Below are 17,857 nucleotides of genomic sequence, written 5' to 3'. Positions count from 1 at the left end.
GTAAACTGATACAAGTTGGCTTAAACTCTTCCTTTTTTTTTTTTTTTTTTTTTTTTGGTTTTTCGAGACAGGATTTCCCTGTGTAGCTCTGTGCCTTTCCTGGAACTCATTCTGTAGACCAGGCTGGCCTCGAACTTACAGAGATCCGACTGCCTCTGTCTCCCGAGTGCTGGGATTAAAAGTGCCACCACCGCCGCCGCCACCACCACCACCAGGCAAATTCTTCCTATTTTTGAGCTAGAGCCAAAACCCAAACCAAAGCAAACCAAAACCCCTCCAATGGCTCTATAAGTATATTTGTCCACATGAAAATGTCACCTTCATGGAGAGTTCTGAGAATTTTCTGCTTTCCTCTTACAGTTTTATGACACTGTAATAACTAAATTACACAGTAATGACTGAAGATGCTTCAGGAAATTTGCTGCAGCTGTTTCTCATAAGTCCTATATGTTTTAATACATAGCATTTCATTTTTGCTATTTTAAAATACAATCTTCAAAGAGAAAAAAAAACCCTTTAAATATTGTGTGATTTTGTTGAAGCTGTACTGCAAGAAATGGCAATCTGCTTTTGCCAATTTCTAACATGCACTACTGTCAGGTGCTGAAAATCCTTTTGAGATACTGAAAACTCCCCATGGAGCTCATAAACATTTCAGTGAGGATCTCAGCTAGTCTTTCACTTTGTTCTCATCCTAGAGCTGCATTCTCTCCTCTCCGAATTAGAAAGCATGCAGAATAAACCCCAGCTCACAAAAGTCACAATTTAACATTCTTTTCTCTTTTTTCATAAATTCCAGTTTCAAGCACTGTAAAATTTCAAGAGAAGAAACATGGAAATTCACTATATGTTGAACGTCCCGTTTAAAATGTGATTATCATTGTTTTTAGAAAGGTATTTTTTATTTCCCCTGGTCTCGTGATACTATTGCAATTCACAATTTCTGAATATTCTGAAGATCAAATCTCAGTGTAACACTAGCTTAGATCTGCTACACATTTCCTTTGAAATATACAAGTCCAGATGTAACATAAATGTATAGTTGAACAATTTTCCTCTTAATTTTGTTTTCAATTTTTGCCATTGTTTCTCAACTTTACTATTCCTCTTAAAATCTAAATCCCTATCACTTTCAGGATATTCAGCTTTTTAATCTGTTATAACAGTAAACCTCACATAGTGCTCATTATTTATAACTTAATTATATTCAATAATTAATCATATGTATTGTGTTTGCCTGCATGTATATATGTGCACTTCATGCATGCCTGCTTCCCAAGGCCAGAAGAAAGCACAAATCCCCTGGAACTGGACTTGAAAAGGGTTGTGAAAAGGCATATGGCTGCTGGGAACTGAACCCAGGTGCTCTGAAATACAGGCAATTGTTCTTAACTACTGAGTCACATCTCTAGCCCCTATTTTCTTTTAAAGGTAGGTTTTCAAGTAGCCTGGGCTAGTCTCCAGTCATCTCAGCCTGGCCTGTTAAAGAAAATAGCAAATGTTTAGATTGACCAGGGTAGACCAACTCTGAACAGGAATAAACTCATCATGGAGCAGATGGTATTAACTGTTAAGGAAGAGTGAAAGGATGAAGCGGCAGAGGTCACTTTCTTGCTCAGGTTGGCAGCATTGAGGTCGGCAGTTGGCTTCAGCTTTGAATAACAGCAAAAAAGAATATAAGAAAGGTATGGAAGACCCTGCTAAGCATCTTTCACGGTGCCACTAGCTTCATTCTCTGGAGATTTCTTTTTACAACATCCATTGGCTTATGAGTTTCAACAGATAAACATGCATGCCAATGAATTCTGTAGGCTAATAGGTTTCCCTGCTCTTCTTAATCTTCCCGAGGAGTTGATGCATCCTGCACAGACTGCTTGTGTTTCAGAAATCTTAATGTTACCATTACACACCTTCTTTTGTAATTTCATCCCTTTCTCCATTCTCAATAGTTAAAAGTTAAACAAATAGCAGGAAACTCCATTTAGCTTCTCTTATACCTATCCATTGTAATTCACCTTTGGTCTTGAGTTAACGACTGGGAGAATGAAACAGCATCTGTAAGCAAGTCATATTTTAATATAATATGTTTCTGTGTGTTTATTTTCATTATGAAAAGCACAGAGAAAAGCGGCTCAACTTTTAAGAGTTCTAAGAAGGATGTTCATTCCAGGTAGAACTTTTCAAGGTTCTAAGTGTTGCCTAGCAGCTACAAAATATATCCACTTTGGCAACCTATGCAGCCACAGAACAAAGCATATTATATTTATTAGTCTTCATTTTGGCTCTGCCATACAAGTAAATCTACCCAATAAATTTTTTTAAATAATTTTTATGTTCTCTGAATGTTCCATATATTTATATATGTTTTAACCATAGCCATCCACCACTACCACCCTCTAATTCCCCCCAAATCTCTCCTCTCCATCTCCCTCCCATCTTTATATCTTTGATATTTATAACCCTGAGTCCTGTTAGTGTTATAACCCTGAGTCCTGTTAGTGTTGTCCATATGAACATGCTACCTGGTCATGCCGACAAACTGCATTATAAATATTTGTTTATTCTCATAGATTTACACTGTTTTCAACTCTGGTCAGAGACACTCCTTTCTGCGTTGGATAACAGCTAATTTAGAGACCCATAACTGATCTAAGTGCTGATTATAAATAACTGAGTGCTCATCTGAAGATGGATTACCTATGTTCTAAGGACTCTTGATGAGTGCAAAAAAATCTCAATTAAAAGGGGCATTCTTGCCGGGCGGTGGTGGCGTACGCCTTTAATCCCAGCACTCGGGAGGCAGAGGCAGGCAGATCTCTGTGAGTTTGAGGCCAGCCTGGACTACCAAGTGAATCCCAGGAAAGGTGCAAAGCTACACAGAGAAACCCTGTCTTGGGAAAAAAAAGGGGGGGGGGCATTCTTGGCTGCCTAACAGTACTGTAAAAATAAACAATGTGTTTCTTGACATTTATATTATAACCTAAAGATCCAAGTATACTTGACTAGTTATGTATACATGTCATGGGTTATACATATTTTTCCTTTTACATAAATGGGATAGAAAACTGTTATTAAGCAAGAATAAAAGAAAGATACTGAACTATGAACAATATAATATGCTTTGTTCTGTGGCTGCATAGGTTGCCAAAGTGGATATATTTTGTAGCTGCTAGGCAACATTTATAGCAGTACCTTTAAAACTTTTACCTGGCATGCAACATCCTTCTTAGAACTCTTACTAAAGTTTAGCAGCTTTTCTCTGTGTTTTTGATAATGAAAAGGTAAATACGCAGAAACATGGTGGGATCTGGGATGATTATTACCAAATTTTATGCTCAAAGACCCAGAAATTCTGTAATCCTGTCTTCTTCCTGTCACAGTCATTTCATATCATCTTGATGGAAAACATCTGTATGGAGAAATAGTAATGTGAAATAAGGTACTTTATTACTTCTAGTGCTTATTATGTCTTTATAGTCTTAATACCCAGTACAGAGCACATTAGTAAAACTAAATTTAAGGAGCCTAGTCCTCTGGCTAGACTCAACCCCAAATTTTAGGATGTGATTACCTTGGGACCAGCTGTGATGTACAGATGAAAAATGATGTCACCTATAAAAAAAACAAAAGTCATGATATTGTGACCTCCTGCAGATCAAAGAACGGGGTAGGCCCTGGGCATTTGAAACCAGCAGCTCACATCTTTCTGAGTAAGATACTCTCCTCCTCCCCTCCCAACTGTTCCCTCCCCTACTTCATTCCCTTCCCCTTCCCTATACACATATTTCTCCCTCTTCTTCCTCCCATTTACTTCTTTCTCACCCTTTATCTACTTCCACTTTCCTCTTCTACCTCCCATGATCTCCTCCTTCTCCTGTCCCATTCCTCTCCAGTTTCTCCATTGGTATCCTCCAGTTGAAGAATTATGATCTAGGAAATATATCAGAACGTTAGTAGTCATATATTTACTGAACAGTCCTAAACTCATTAATATATTCCTTTTATGATAAACACATTTTTATAATTAAGAGAAAATGGCACGTTTTTATAGCATGGCAGTTTATTTGACATTTATTTATTTTAGGGTGCAATAAAAGAACATGAAAAAGTATCAAATAATGTATTAATTTTCAACGAAAGGCAAAGCAGAACACATTACAAATAAAATAGTTTCTTTAGTTTTCAATTACACAATATACAATGATGCAACTTTTTAAAATACTATATCATATTTAACACCTTAGTGGTAAATAATACTTTTGTTTATAGACCAATACATCACATAAACAAACTCACAAAACTCTAATGTGGCACTGACAGATATTTTTAAATATATTCTCATCTTTTTTTCTCGAGCAACTACATTTCACAATAAAATGTTTTAGTTAGTATTATTACTACATTTCTATGGCAAAGTAATGAAGGCACAACTAGTGCAAGCAGATTTAAGTCCTTAAACTTCTGGGCTGAAAAAAGAAAGAGAAAACACTTACACATTGGCATTTAAAGTTTTGCTTTTTCAGGCAAAGATTTATCTAACAAGTCTGACAATTTGCACAGGTACAATCTACTAGGAACATGACGAAAGGACTTCACAAAACCAACACTGTAGCACCAAAAAAAACAACCATGCTTTGGAAAATTAACAGCAGTTTACATATTTTGAAGAATATTACAATACAACAGGCAAGGTAGAATAGACAGATGCTTAAAGACACTTTTTTAGGACATTACCAGGAAAAATGAAAACACCAGACTATAAGGAGTAATAGTGTTCAGGTAATAGGGCAAGTTTTATCTTTTACAAGGTTAGGTGAATCTGTTTCACTTCTGCTTGCTTGACTTTTTAACATTCTTCAAAAATATTTTTAGCTTGCCTTTTTCACTTGTAGTACTTCCTGTTTCCATAATCCCTGACATCATGGTAGTAGGGATCATTGATTTCTCCTGTGAAGTAATAGATTGATTTCAAGACGACATTATCATGCAAGATTTGACCAATTTCAAAGTCCTCATCAAGGATAGCATCTTCTTTTGGTTCCAGCTTCCCAATCAAAGGAATCTCAGGAGGACTAAAGAAATTGAAGAAGGATGCATTCGGAACCACTCTTGGCTGGACTTCAATTGCTCCAGTAGCAGATGGGCGACTCCGGGTGGTTGTCACTGTAACATCTTTTCCTCGTCTCCAGTCTATTTTGCAGCCTTTGCACTCTTCAATTTCCCACCCCCAAGCAAAGAAAGGGTCATAGTGATCTGGTTTTGACCTTATTATGTATGTCTTCATCAGGAGCTCATTTCTGAAGTATGGGTTAGGCAGGAAATGAAATTCAAGAGTGTAACTTACAGGCTGGCCAGGATTTGAGAACTTCAGGCTAACATCAGACAAGAACTTCAAAATGGGCTCATCACACTTCTGAATCATAGGCCCAAGCTTATCAACATTCTTTAAAACAGTCAGCCAATAGTCAGGAATACCTTTAGGATCTTCTCTCTTAGGTTTTCCCTTTCGAGCTCTTTTAACTTTCCCTCCTTCAGGCCTTGTCTCAGGAACTCTTTTTTGAGCCTCTCTTACTGGAGCCCTTACTTTAGATTCTTCTGTGGGCTGATCCTTATTTTCTGCATTTGCCTGGAGAACGTCTTTGGGGTCTTCTTTTTCTTCAGGAGTTATCTCTATACAATCTGTAGAGTCTGCCTTTTCATCAACCTTTACCTCAGGAATTTCTTCAGAGGCTTCCTTTTCTTCAATCTTCACCTCAGGAATTTCTTCAGAGGCTTCCTTTTCTTCAATCTTCACCTCAGGAATTTCTTCAGAGGCTTCCTTTTCTTCAATCTTTACCTCAGGAATTTCTTCAGAGGCCTCCTTTGCTTCAACTTTTTCTTCAGGAACTTCTTTTGGAATTTCTTCTTCTTCAGTTTTCACCTCAGGAATTTCTTTGGGAGCCTTGTTTTCTTCAACTTTTGCCTCAGGTACTTCTTTTGGAACATCCTTTTCTTCTTCCTTTACTCCAGCTTCTTCTTCTTCCTCACCCTCTAAGGGAGGCATTTCATCAGGTGTGTCATCCTGCATTTCCTCATCACCGCTGAACTCTTCTTCTGAATTCCACTCACATTCTTCTTCTGTGGGCTCATATTCTGCATTTATGATCTGAAAACGCTTATCATACAGAGGCTTATTGAGTTCAGCATATTTTCTTTCAAGATCATGAATTGCCCTTAAGAACAAGGTGTCTACCTTGTTACACTCATCCTGAATATTTCGGAGTGCCTGCACCCGGTTTCTCACAGCCTGAGGCAGCTTATCCAAGAAATGTTTCCCGGAGGGAGGCCTCTGGGCCCTTCTGGGAGGCTGAGGTACCCTCTTCTTTCGGTATACTTGACTGCCACGGCTGCTGCTGCCACTGCTACTGCTGCTGCTGCTGCTACTGCTGCTGCTGCTGCTGCTACTGCTGCTGCTGCTGCCGCTGCTGCTGCTGCTGCTGCAACTAGAGGTACTGCTAGAGCTATTGCTGTCAGATTCTTCCCCAGAATCACTAGCTGAGCTAGCCATCGCCTCTTCAGCAACCCCATGGGCGGCAGGTTCTGTGACCATTTTAGGATCCGCTTCTGCCATGCTGCTAGCCCCGTACACCTCTTTAAAGTGGTGACAACAGAGATCGCTCACCCAGAGATGGGCAGGAAATGACTCACGGATGCTCTGGAGGTGACTGCGAAGGCCCGGGCTGGTGCGGCGGCGGCGGCTGCGGCGGCGGCGGTCGCGGTGGCGGTGGTGGAGGTGGCTGCGGCAGGCGACCCACAGCGGCAAGGACTGCAGCGGTTGCGGTGGTGGTGCGGCTGGGGCGGGGCCACGGCAGCGGCGCGCAGGAAGCCGCGGTAGCGGAAGCCGGCCGGGAGCCTTGGCCTGTTTAGGCCGCAATAGACAGAAGCCGAGACGTGCCGCAGTCGAATGGCGCAGTACCGAACACAGAATGGTCTTCTGGGTTAGGATGGCGAGCCCCTCCCCTTGCTGATACCCCTCCCGTTATTTTCGTTCCCAGGATGCCATTAGTTCGCTTCTCATTTGTTGGACAGCCTTGATTGACGAGCGTTACAACCAATAAATGGCCGAAGGCAGCCGCTCTTCCTCCCGGCTCCTCCCACATTCCCAGATGAGCCTTGGTAGCTGAGGCACAAACCCCCGAAAGTCGGGTTCCCTCCCCCCTCCCCAAATTCTCTCCCTATGTGGTTTTTAATTCAGAGGGAGAGAGACGGGGGGTGAGGGGGGGGAGCGTAGATATGAGGTTAAAAACGCCAGCTATAGTTCCTAGCAACCGAAGAGAAGGATCCCTTTAGCTCAACTGCCCATTCTGAATTCCCATTTGGATGATCACGGCTTCCGCACCGCAAACTGTTAATGGAAAGAAAAAAAAAAAAAGAGTGAAAACGCTCCAAGTGGCGTCATTGGATAGTGTGACTACGGATGACTGACGTGGGGAAAACACGCAAACAAACATGATTTTCTCTAAATATTCCATGAGCATGTGTTTTCACACTGGAAAAGGGGGAGTCGTTTATTGGCAGAGGGGGGAGGGGCTAGACAGCAGGCATATTGCATTCCACGTAGCAGATTTAATAAGTGCTGTCTGTGATGTTTGGCAAGCCTGGTTTATATCCATCTACAAGGTTTGCGAACCCATGTTGCCGTGAGTCAGTTACACCATTTTATAACGTATTTCTGTTTTAAAGATGGCATAAAATGTACTCTAATCTTATTGCTAAATTGCCACGTAGTTCTTTTCAATGCTTGTAGCAAAATTTTAGATAAAACAAAGGGGTATTCAAACGTAAGGTAATATTTTTTAAAAGCGGAGGATTTGTTTCAGACTTTTGTGCAGCAGGTTTCAATTCCACGAACAGCAGGATGGGAGGGGGGATTTGTTCTAACGCAAGTGCATCATCTGTAAGTGTTTAAGGTGTCATCTGCTACCAATTTCCTTCTAATTTTGAATTGTATCCATATTAAAGAATGATTTACAAGTCCAGTAATATGTAAACAAACTTTTGCTAAATGAAGTTTAAAAACAGATATTTGCTATTTTTATTTACAGGATTCAGTTCTGCTACAACCAAAAAGACCAGTGTTTACTTTTCATTGAAAGGTAAGGACGTATTAGCCCCTTTTTTATGAATGACCAGAATTGTTCATCTGTACTTAATAAAAATTCACAGGCTATAATCTGTTAAAGATTTGATTGGAAGATATCTTGATATTTCCAGACAAGCAAAAAAATCCACAGAGGTGACTTGGCATACAAATGAGAAAATAACCTACTTAGCCACATTCACTCTCTAAACTTGGTCATAGACTATAAGTGCTATGTTAAAATATAAAATCTACTCCATTATTAATTTCAAATGAAGAAACGTATTAAAATGAGACTAGCCTTTGTGTAGTACTTTTCATTAGAGAGTTTGTGCTTTTCATTTAGTAACATTTTTAAGTTAAGAAATGCATTTAGTTTGAAAATAAATTTGTATTTATCTGTAACTGTCAAATTATATGTACATTTTAAAGATTAAAATTCAGTATAGAAGATTCTGATGATAGTCAACATTTAATTTTAACAACCAAATGATATCCATTTTTAACATTTTATGCATTTCCTTCTAGAAGTTTCCTTATGCTTGTATACACCTGCATCTTTATGTATACTGTCTTATCTGTGTGACATGATATGATGGTTTGTAATTTGCTGATTTATGGCTATGATTTCTTAGGAAATAATCAATTCCTTATTTTTAAATAGATCTATATTCCATTATAATAATTGCCTTGACATATGTAACCTGAGTCCTGTTGTGAGGAAGATATATATCCTGAATAACTATGGCATGCATTAGTATGCACTTCAGAACATTAACATAGGATATATTCCTGGAAACTGAAATATGAACTAAGTCTTATGGTTGTTTTGTAATTTTGTGCCTATCACAAATGTCCATGAAGGTTCTTATAATTTAACGTACATAAGAGTTCATCCATTCCAACATTCAACCAATAATGCCCGTGTCTTTCCTGTGACAGACACACTAGTGATAGATGACAATATAATGCTAAATAGAACGTGTTTTCCTTTCACTTCTTGTTTTGTAATTTTAATGTAAACATACACTGTGTCAACAATAATTCAAATGAGAGGGTTTGCATGATAAATATTGTACTACCACTTATCTGTACTTATAATAATAGACATTTTAAATAAAGATACTTATATTTTATATTGTTTTAATGGTGTAATTTACATGTTACCTATTTTTGAGTCAGTTATGAGTTAAGATCTAGATTTGTTTGTTTATTTTTCTGAGGTGGGTCTGGAATACAGGAATCACACATGTTAGGGTGCTTTATCACTGAGATATACCTATAACCATAGATATTTTAAATTTTTATTTTTGTAGCTACCTGTTTCTTTGTGAAATATTTATTTAGTAATCTCTCCTTCTGTACATATTAAATCCCCTTATTTACCATGTAAGTTGAATTGATCTATCCAAAAGATCTATTTCTACATTCTCTTTATTGATTTATTGGACACAAATTTTCAGCAAATAATAGAATGGGGCAAATCTTTGTTGTTGTTTTTAGAGACAGTCACATTGTGAGTCCCAGGTGGCCTCAAAACTTTCTGTGTATAGCAGATCTGCTTCAACAGTAAGGGACTTTTCAGGTCAATTTATATTTTTTGAAATTACATGAACTGATTGAAATAAATTAGTATATTAAATACAATTAATAAATCAAATGTAACTCAAGATATTGCAAGAGACTATTACTATTCTCAGTTTAACTAATATTTCCAAATATGTTCTCAATGCTATAAACATCCATTTCATAGATTAGCAGTAAGATTCAATATCTTTTCATAGTTTTATTTTCTATTCAGCAATTATTTGTTATCTTCTTATCACCAACTGAATGAAAAAAAGAATTAATCAGTGTTGAAATCCAAAAAGTAAAGTTACTTGGGCCTTGAATTAAGGCAACCATGAATATTTTAGAAAATATCACTGCTCTAATATACCATATAATACTCTATTGTAGGATTAAATTTAAAGTTATCTCTTTAGAAGATTTTTATAATTTTAAATTATAAATTCATATTCACAAACTTATATTGGAAATTCTTAGATAAGAAATGAGAAACTCATAAATAACTCATACAAAATATGAATTTTTATGATTTTATGAATTTTTTCAATAAACTGTGAGTTTTGAAATTAAATGACAGTTTCCATTCATAGTACACTTTAAAGTGCGTATCTTCTTCTTTAGTTATTATGTGACATTTTTGTCTATTATTTATATTATATAACATTATATATATACATATATATTTTTTAAAGTCATAGGCATTTCTTCATGTAAGCAATTTATGTTGCACCATATACAGCATATATTTTATACTGTAAGTATATTTACATGATTTAGTTCCAGTACATTATGTGCCTGCTTTTCATCAAAAGATAATGTATAAACTTCTTCCCCAATGAATGCTGTGTCAATTCTATTATTTTGTGATGTTTTAGCAGATACTAAATTCTCATTCTTTACAGGAGATAATATTTGTCACAAAATTTGTTACTCAGGCTACACATAGCTTTTTGAGAACTGTTTAGAGCTTTCCTGAAATAAATATACATAGTCCCTTGTATTGTTACCTCGCGCGCACATGCGCGCGCACACACACTGACAGTGTTGTATTCAGGTAAAAATATCTTTAAAGCTATGCATAAGCAGCTTCATTGTTTTAAGCTTTTAAATTAAAATTCTGTAATGTGTGTGTGTGTGTGTGTGTGTGTGTGTGTGTGTGTGTGTGTGTGTGTGTGTGTGTGTGTACTACCCGGGAGTACATATGGAAGTCAGAGGACAAATTTGGGAGTTGCTTCTCTCTTTCTACCATGTGTCTCAGTTGGCATGGCAAGCATCTTTACCAATGAGCCATGCTACAGACACTAGTTCATTTTTTTTCCTATGGTGTGTCAGTTGGGGATCAAGGATCATCTTGACAGTTTTATCGGACTAAACTCCCATTTCCTATTTTAAAAAACTATTAAAATATAATATACACAACAAACTTTACTAAATCTCTACAATTTGACATCATCTCTGCCACTCAGATAATGGACTTTTTTGTCATACCAAAAATTTTCTCATACATCTATGCATCTGTGATTTCTCCCTCTGTCCATTGGCAACCACTAATCTGTTTTATGTTCCTATAGATCAATTTTCATTTTTTACATTTGTAAATAAACAATATCACTGGATATTCACAACTTTTTGCCTGTATTCTATTTAGCACAAATGTTTTGAAATTTATCCACTTTGTATGTATCAAGTGTTTTCCCTATTTTTAACTGAGTAGTGATATGTTCTGTAAGTACAATAATTTATTCTTATTCATTTGTGTGATTTTGAGTTTTTGAATATACTTGCTATGATTCCATTGTGTACAAGTATCTGAATGGACATATGTTTTCATTTCTTTTAGAAAACATTCCTAGGAGTGGAATGGCTGGATCACATGGTAGGTACATGTTTGCCTTTAAAAGAAATTACCTATTTCTCAAATAAGTTATTTTCAGCTCTACCAAGAGTAAAAATATTTGGTGTGGTCAGTGTTTTTAAATGTAACCATCCTAATAGATAAGTGGTAGCATAGTCTTGTGGTTTTTATTTGCATTTCCCTAATGACTACTGATGTTGACCATCTTTTCATATGATGATTTACCAGTCACCTATGTTCTATGAAGTGTGTAATCATATTTTCCCTTTTTAAAAATGCATGTTATTTGCATTGCCATTATTCTATGAGTGGTCTTTTATACTGTTTGTATGAGTCCTTCATCAACTAAAACACTGGCAAATCTAGTCTGAACTTATTGTATCCTCTCTCAACACTGCCCTTCATAATTTTCGAAAAGCAGAAGCTTTTTTTTTTTACATTTATGAAGTCCAAGTAATATTTCTTCCAGGTACCATGTGTCATCCAAACTCACAGATATTTTTCTTTTTCATTTTTTTCTAGAAATTTAATGCTTTTCAGTGTGCTAATAAAGCTGATGTTTTGGTGTATGACAAAAATATGTGGATTGATGTCAATTTAGTATTTTTCATAAAGATATACAGTTGGTTCAATGTCAAGAGACTTTTATTTCTCCACTTATTTGACTTTGCACAGTTGTCAAACATTAATTGACTATATATGTGTGGGTTTATGATAGTCCATTATGTTCCAGTGTCTAGTGGTTTTAACCTCCTAATTGGTAGGTATGCATTTATTAGATATATTCAGTAAGGAATAAGAACCACAGTGTGGAATAACGGAATTTCATTACAATGGAGACAATTAAGCTGCAAAAATTTCATCATTGATCTTTCAGTTCTACTCCAAATGTTTGAGAGATAGAAATACACAGCAGCAGGATAAATACAGAGAACAAATAAAAAAAAAGACAAGTTGATTTTATGGAGTTGTCAGTGTATAGATATATACAGTATAACTATAGAAATTGTATTTAGCACTTTTCAGGAGCATAAATAATGCCTTTGTCCTTCTTACAACAGAAACACCTGTTTACTACAATTAAAATACAAATAATTTTAAGATGATATAGATTGTGATGGAAAAGTAATATTAAAACTATAGTCTATTATTTCACAAAATTATTCTCAGTATAATATACTTCATTCTCATTCCTTCGTAAAAAATACAAAGGAACGGAATGTGTATAGACATGGTTTTTGATTTTTTAAAAGTAATTGCCTGTGAATTAATTACATTTTAGTCAATGTGCAGTGAAGTGTACAAACTAAGGTTATAGTTAATGCAATAGCAGATAAAGAAATGATTTGAATAATTGATATAATTTAAAAGAATTTTCAAGTAAAATTGTGTGTATAGCACATAACATGACACATATGTGTGCATATATGTTCACATATGCATTTTAGCTAGCTAGGTCATAGACTGCTAGATCATCTGTTCATGTTTCTGTGCCTGTTTTGGTGCATGTTTCTGTTACTTCTCTTACATAATGCCCTCCATACTCATCTGTGTTGTCTCAAATAATAAGATTTCTAGTGTTTTTTGGTTTTTTAAATGCTAACTACTCTTAATTTTATATGCATTCCAATTTTCTTCTCATGTTTTTAGTCACTTAGATTGGTTCTATATCTTGCTCATTTCAAATAGTGGTATAGTGAACACAGGCAGCAGCTATTTTCCTGACATAATGATTTTGTTTCTTCAGCATACTCATTTTTGTAATGGCTTATTAATTAGTACTTGCTTCAAGAGAGTTAAAGGTTTCCCTTTGCTCTACATCCTTAACAATGATTAGTATTCTTTCTTTTTCATGATAACCATTTCAACAGGAGTGAAATGATATTTCATTGTGGTTTTAATTTTTTATTCCTCAATGATTAATGAAATACAACATTGTTTTTCATGTATCTGTTGTCTTTGTATGTTTTACTCTGAAAATGTATATTTAGTTCCTTTATCCATTTTGAAACCTAGTTATTTTTTTGATTCCTTGAATGCTTTATCTATTTGGAGTATTAGTCACTTACGAGATCAATGGTTTGCAGACGTATTTTTCCATTCTACATTTTTACTCTTTACAGTGTTGATTGTTTCTTTTGCCGATCATAGCTTTTCAGGTTATTGTAATCCCATTTGTCTAGTTTGTTTATTTATGTTTAATGATAATTTTCAAATTAAAACTGCATACACTGTTCAAGGATGTAACATCATATCACAGAGGGATACTTTTACAGGGGTATTCAAGGATTTTTTTTCTTACAATACCCATTTATAAATTATAAGTTTATTTGTATTTTGTATATCTTATTGAAGACAGGAAAATGTCAAAGAATTTAAGTAGAGAACAGTGTTAATATGTATTTAACCTCAATAACTTATTCAAAAATTTATAATTTATTTGGATAGGAGTAGCATAATGGCTTGATATATTATCTGTCAACTTCAAGGCAGAATAAAAGAAACATAGTTAATTTCATTTTATGCTTATGTTGAAGGAAAAATAGTCTCATGGTAATGCAGATATCCTTGCAGATAGAACCAAATACATATGCATTACTATTCAAACTTGTTCATTTTCTTTTCTGTTTTTATAATGTGGTTACATTCTATTTTTAAGTGAATGATTACAAGTAAAAAAACAGCATGTTTTCCATTGTTCATTTTCTTACAGAAATATATATATATATCACAGAAACTTTTCTTTGAGTTAAAGTGGAGAGATTTGCAACAAAAACATTTTATTTTATTTATTTCCATAAAAATATTTTTTCTTCGGTATAGACTCTGGAGTCACAATTAATTCCCAGAGCTGGATTCTGTTTTCTTCCTGTACTAACTCTTCTAAATATTGGACAGTTCATTTCAGTTTCCTGCATCTGTTCTCCATCTTTGAAAGAGTGTTAACAATGGATCGTAAAATAGAGATATTTGCTATTTTGCATTTTGTCTATTATCATTAATTTGTATACAAAACCTTTCTTGTTATGATTTTAAACACTCTTAGCAATTTCTCCTGTACATGCTCTAATTTATGTTTTAGAGGTAACACATGAATCTACATACAGACAAATCCTTTCAAACTGTAATTTGACTGAGGGGAGAAATACAATGTATGGTGAGAATCTCTTGACATTTATAACATTATTTGATCCAAATAGTTATAAGGTCATTAAACAGCCTGTCTAATATTTACATATAGAATGTCCTCTTTCATTTCAACAACCCCAAAATCACATTTACAATAAAATACCTGAGCCTAGAGAAATGGCTCAGTGTTTTTTTAAATTTATTTTATGTACAATGGTGTGAAGGTGTCAGATCCTCTGTCACTGGCGTTATAGACAGTTGTAAGCTGGCATGTGGGTGCTGAGAACTGAACCCAGGTCCTCTGGGAGAGGAGTCAGTCAGTGCTTTTAACTGCTGAGCCATCTCCCCAGCCCCTAATAGTTTATTTTATGTGTATCAGTGTTTTATCTGTATGTACATCTGTGTGAGGGTGACAGATGCTCTGGAATTGGAGTACAGACAGTTGTGAGGTTCCATGTGGGTACTGGGAATTGAACCTGGATCCTCTGCAAGAGCAGCCAGTGCTCTTCACCACTGAGCCATCTCTTCGTCCCGGCTCAGTGTTTAAGAACACTGGCTGCTCTTCCAGAGGACCCTAGTTTGATTCCCAGCACCCACATAAATGCTCACAACATTCTGCAACAGCAGTCCTTGGTATCTGTGTTGTCTTCTAATCTCTACAGACACCAAACACACATATGGTGCAAAGACATACACGCAGGCAAAAACAAAACAAAACACAAAAGATACACATAGAAATAAAAATAATAATAAAATAACTTTAAAGACAAATAAATATTCATTTAATATTTGCACATTATAATTTGTCCCCATTCATCATGAAAATTCCCTACTCCTAAGCTACATGGTCTGTCTTATCTAACACAAATTTACTGTATCTCAAGGCTCTGTATATTTTTATTCCATTATAAAGATGTAAAATTAAATTTGTTTGCAATTACCTATATCTTAAAATATAATAGCATCAAATTTGTGAAACAATAGCTTCTGTTCTTGATATTGATAACCCCTCTTTTTTTTTGAACTTCGTCTATGGCTAAAATTTAGCATTTTTGGAGTGTGTTCTCTCTCTCTCTCTCTCTCTCTCTCTCTCTCTCTCTCTCTCTCTCTCTCTCTCTCTCTCTCTCTCTCTCAGAAAAGTTGTCCATGTAGCCCTGGCTGTCCTGAAACTCTATGTAGACAAAACTGGCCTCAAATTCAGAGAGATCCACTTCCTTCTGACTTCCAAGTCCTGGGATTAAAGGCATGTGCCACCACACCCAGCAGAGTAAGATTCTATGTAGTGTGTTGTGTGAGTTAGGTTTACGTAGTCAGCTAATACATTTATTTTCACTTAGTTTTTTTTTTTGTTGATTATATGAACTTTAGAGTTATCAGTTGTCCTTAGAAGTGGTAGGTATTTGAGAGCTATCCAATTCAGTCTAATGTCCACTGAGTGAACGTATGATGGACATTCTAGGTGGTTCTGTATACTCATCACTACAAAATTTGGGGGTTACTATACTTATTTTTATTATTATGTATCCCATAGATAATTGTTATTAGGATTTTGGTTTAGAAGTAGATCATAGAATAAATCCAGCTTTCAAGTGCACTAATAGTGAATACTTATCATCAACATTATGTGGAAAGTGGTCATAGCTGTGATTGAACAATAATATCCAACTTCATCATTTTTACTGTAGTATTCGACTAAATGCATTCCTTTAACTGTAACATTTTAGTTAACACAATAAGAGGTTCCTTGGTATTCTAACTTCTCAAAGTCCTATATTTTATTATTAGAACAACCTCGATATAAAAACAGATGGTTTGGCATTGTATGTTCTATTTTTTATTTGTTTGTTTGTTTGTTTTTCGAGACAGGGTTTCTCTGGGTAGTTTTGGTGCCTGTCCTGAATCTCACTCTGTAGACTAGGCTGGCCTCGAACTCACAGAGATCCTCCTGACTTTGCCTCCTGAGTGCTGGGATTAAAGGCGTGTGCCACCACTGCCTGGCTATATGTTCTATTAAAGAATTACGTTTAATGAACAAAAGTGAACTCCTGTAACTAAAACTAAAATTATTATGTTACAGTCATGACCACTCTTTTATTGCATTAATACCTTTTATTTACCTTCAGCTTTAGGAGCACCGGTCCTCAAATTTCTCTGATTTACACAAAAGTTTTATAGTGATCCAACAAGGAATACAAAGTTACCTAGAGAAAAAGATAGGTTTCATTAATTCTAATACATTCAAAGGTAATACCAAAGTATTTTATTCAAAATTAAGTGAAAAATACCCCCAAAACATTTCCACATAATTATCCCTCGGAACAGAAGGGCCCTTTACTTTGAGCAAATGAGGCTACCTATAAAATATGTGAAACTCTTTTGAGATTTACACAGTTAAATATAATTATTTTAAATATTGGAACTATTTTATTCAATTTGTTAATACTAATTGTTATATGGAATCAAATTTCTTAGTCCTGTGTAAGATTTTCACTTAGAAAGGTGCATTATAATGATCCATATCCCTGTGAGTTTCACATTAGAACAGCTCTGGAGACAAAGTGCCAGGATTTAATTCTTACCATATTATTGTTTTTATGGCCCTGGATAAATCACATTTCCCTAAAGCTGTTTTCTTATCCAATAAATAAATAAATAAATATAGAAATTGTACCATTTGGTAACGATGTAAGAAATAAAATGATGGAGTCTAGAGAGATGGCTCAGTGGTTAAAAGCACTTGTTGGTTTTCCAGAGAACCTGGGTTCTATTGCTAGATTCCACGTGATGCTTCACAACATTTAACTCCAGTTCCAATGTATCTCATACCTCTTGTGGCTTCTGTGGGTACCAGACATACATGTGGTACATAAGCATCACGCAAGCAAAACACCCATACACAAAAAAGTAATTAATTAATTACAAAATAAATGTTGATAATTTATGTAAATTGCATACCAATAAGTATTCTCTATTATGCATTTTGCAAGGATACGTAGAAATTCCCATCTCAGTTAAATATGTATGATCTAGCATTAAGGCTAATGGACTTAATTGATCTGTATTTGGTATATTTTACAAGTGTGTCACGTCTTTAAAATTAGGGAATATGTAAAATTTTCCTTGTAACTGAAAGTCATATTTTTTATTATATGACCACTGGAGTCCTTGGATCACTTATTCTGTCC

At 35.4% G+C, this 17,857-nt stretch overlaps 2 protein-coding genes and 1 long non-coding RNA gene across 11 annotated transcripts in view; 1 reads left to right on the top strand and 2 right to left on the bottom strand.

Annotated features, from left to right (window-relative positions):
- Nucleotides 1–205: 205 nt before the first annotated feature.
- LOC121825864 (uncharacterized) lies at nucleotides 206–7,001 on the bottom strand. 2 transcript variants are annotated; one of them, XR_013048137.1, is made up of 4 exons: nucleotides 6,662–7,001; nucleotides 3,823–3,930; nucleotides 3,572–3,612; nucleotides 206–3,409 (listed from the first exon to the last, which is right to left on the bottom strand). It is a non-coding gene; the product is annotated as an uncharacterized LOC121825864 (long non-coding RNA). The 2 variants fall into 2 exon arrangements; XR_013048138.1 differs by having other exon boundaries at nucleotides 6,688–7,001.
- Nap1l3 (nucleosome assembly protein 1 like 3) lies at nucleotides 4,045–6,667 on the bottom strand. Its single transcript, XM_006985667.4, has one exon. It carries the CDS (start codon nucleotides 6,608–6,610, stop codon nucleotides 4,883–4,885), a length of 1,728 nt encoding a protein of 575 aa, XP_006985729.2. The 5' UTR covers nucleotides 6,611–6,667; the 3' UTR covers nucleotides 4,045–4,882.
- Nucleotides 7,002–7,160: 159 nt separating the features above from the next.
- Fam133a (family with sequence similarity 133 member A) overlaps nucleotides 7,161–17,857 on the top strand; it is a 42,939-nt gene continuing 32,242 nt past the window's right edge. For 3 of the 8 annotated variants that reach the window (XM_016004108.3, XM_042269644.2, XM_042269648.2), the window contains exons 1-3: nucleotides 7,161–7,679; nucleotides 8,085–8,135; nucleotides 11,529–11,564. The gene's annotated coding sequence lies outside the window, so the exon portion shown is untranslated. The other 5 variants (XM_016004103.3, XM_042269646.2, XM_076562339.1 and 2 more) reach the window with 4 other exon arrangements.

The sequence above is a fragment of the Peromyscus maniculatus genome, chromosome X (genome assembly GCF_049852395.1).
Source record: "Peromyscus maniculatus bairdii isolate BWxNUB_F1_BW_parent chromosome X, HU_Pman_BW_mat_3.1, whole genome shotgun sequence".
NCBI lineage: Eukaryota > Metazoa > Chordata > Mammalia > Rodentia > Cricetidae > Peromyscus > Peromyscus maniculatus.
This window is presented reverse-complemented; position numbering and strand designations above follow the sequence as displayed.

Coding starts and splice junctions, on each gene's coding strand:
- Nap1l3 (XM_006985667.4), bottom strand. CDS start 6,610: ATGGCAGAAGCGGATCCTAAAATGGTCACAGAACCTGCCGCCCATGGG.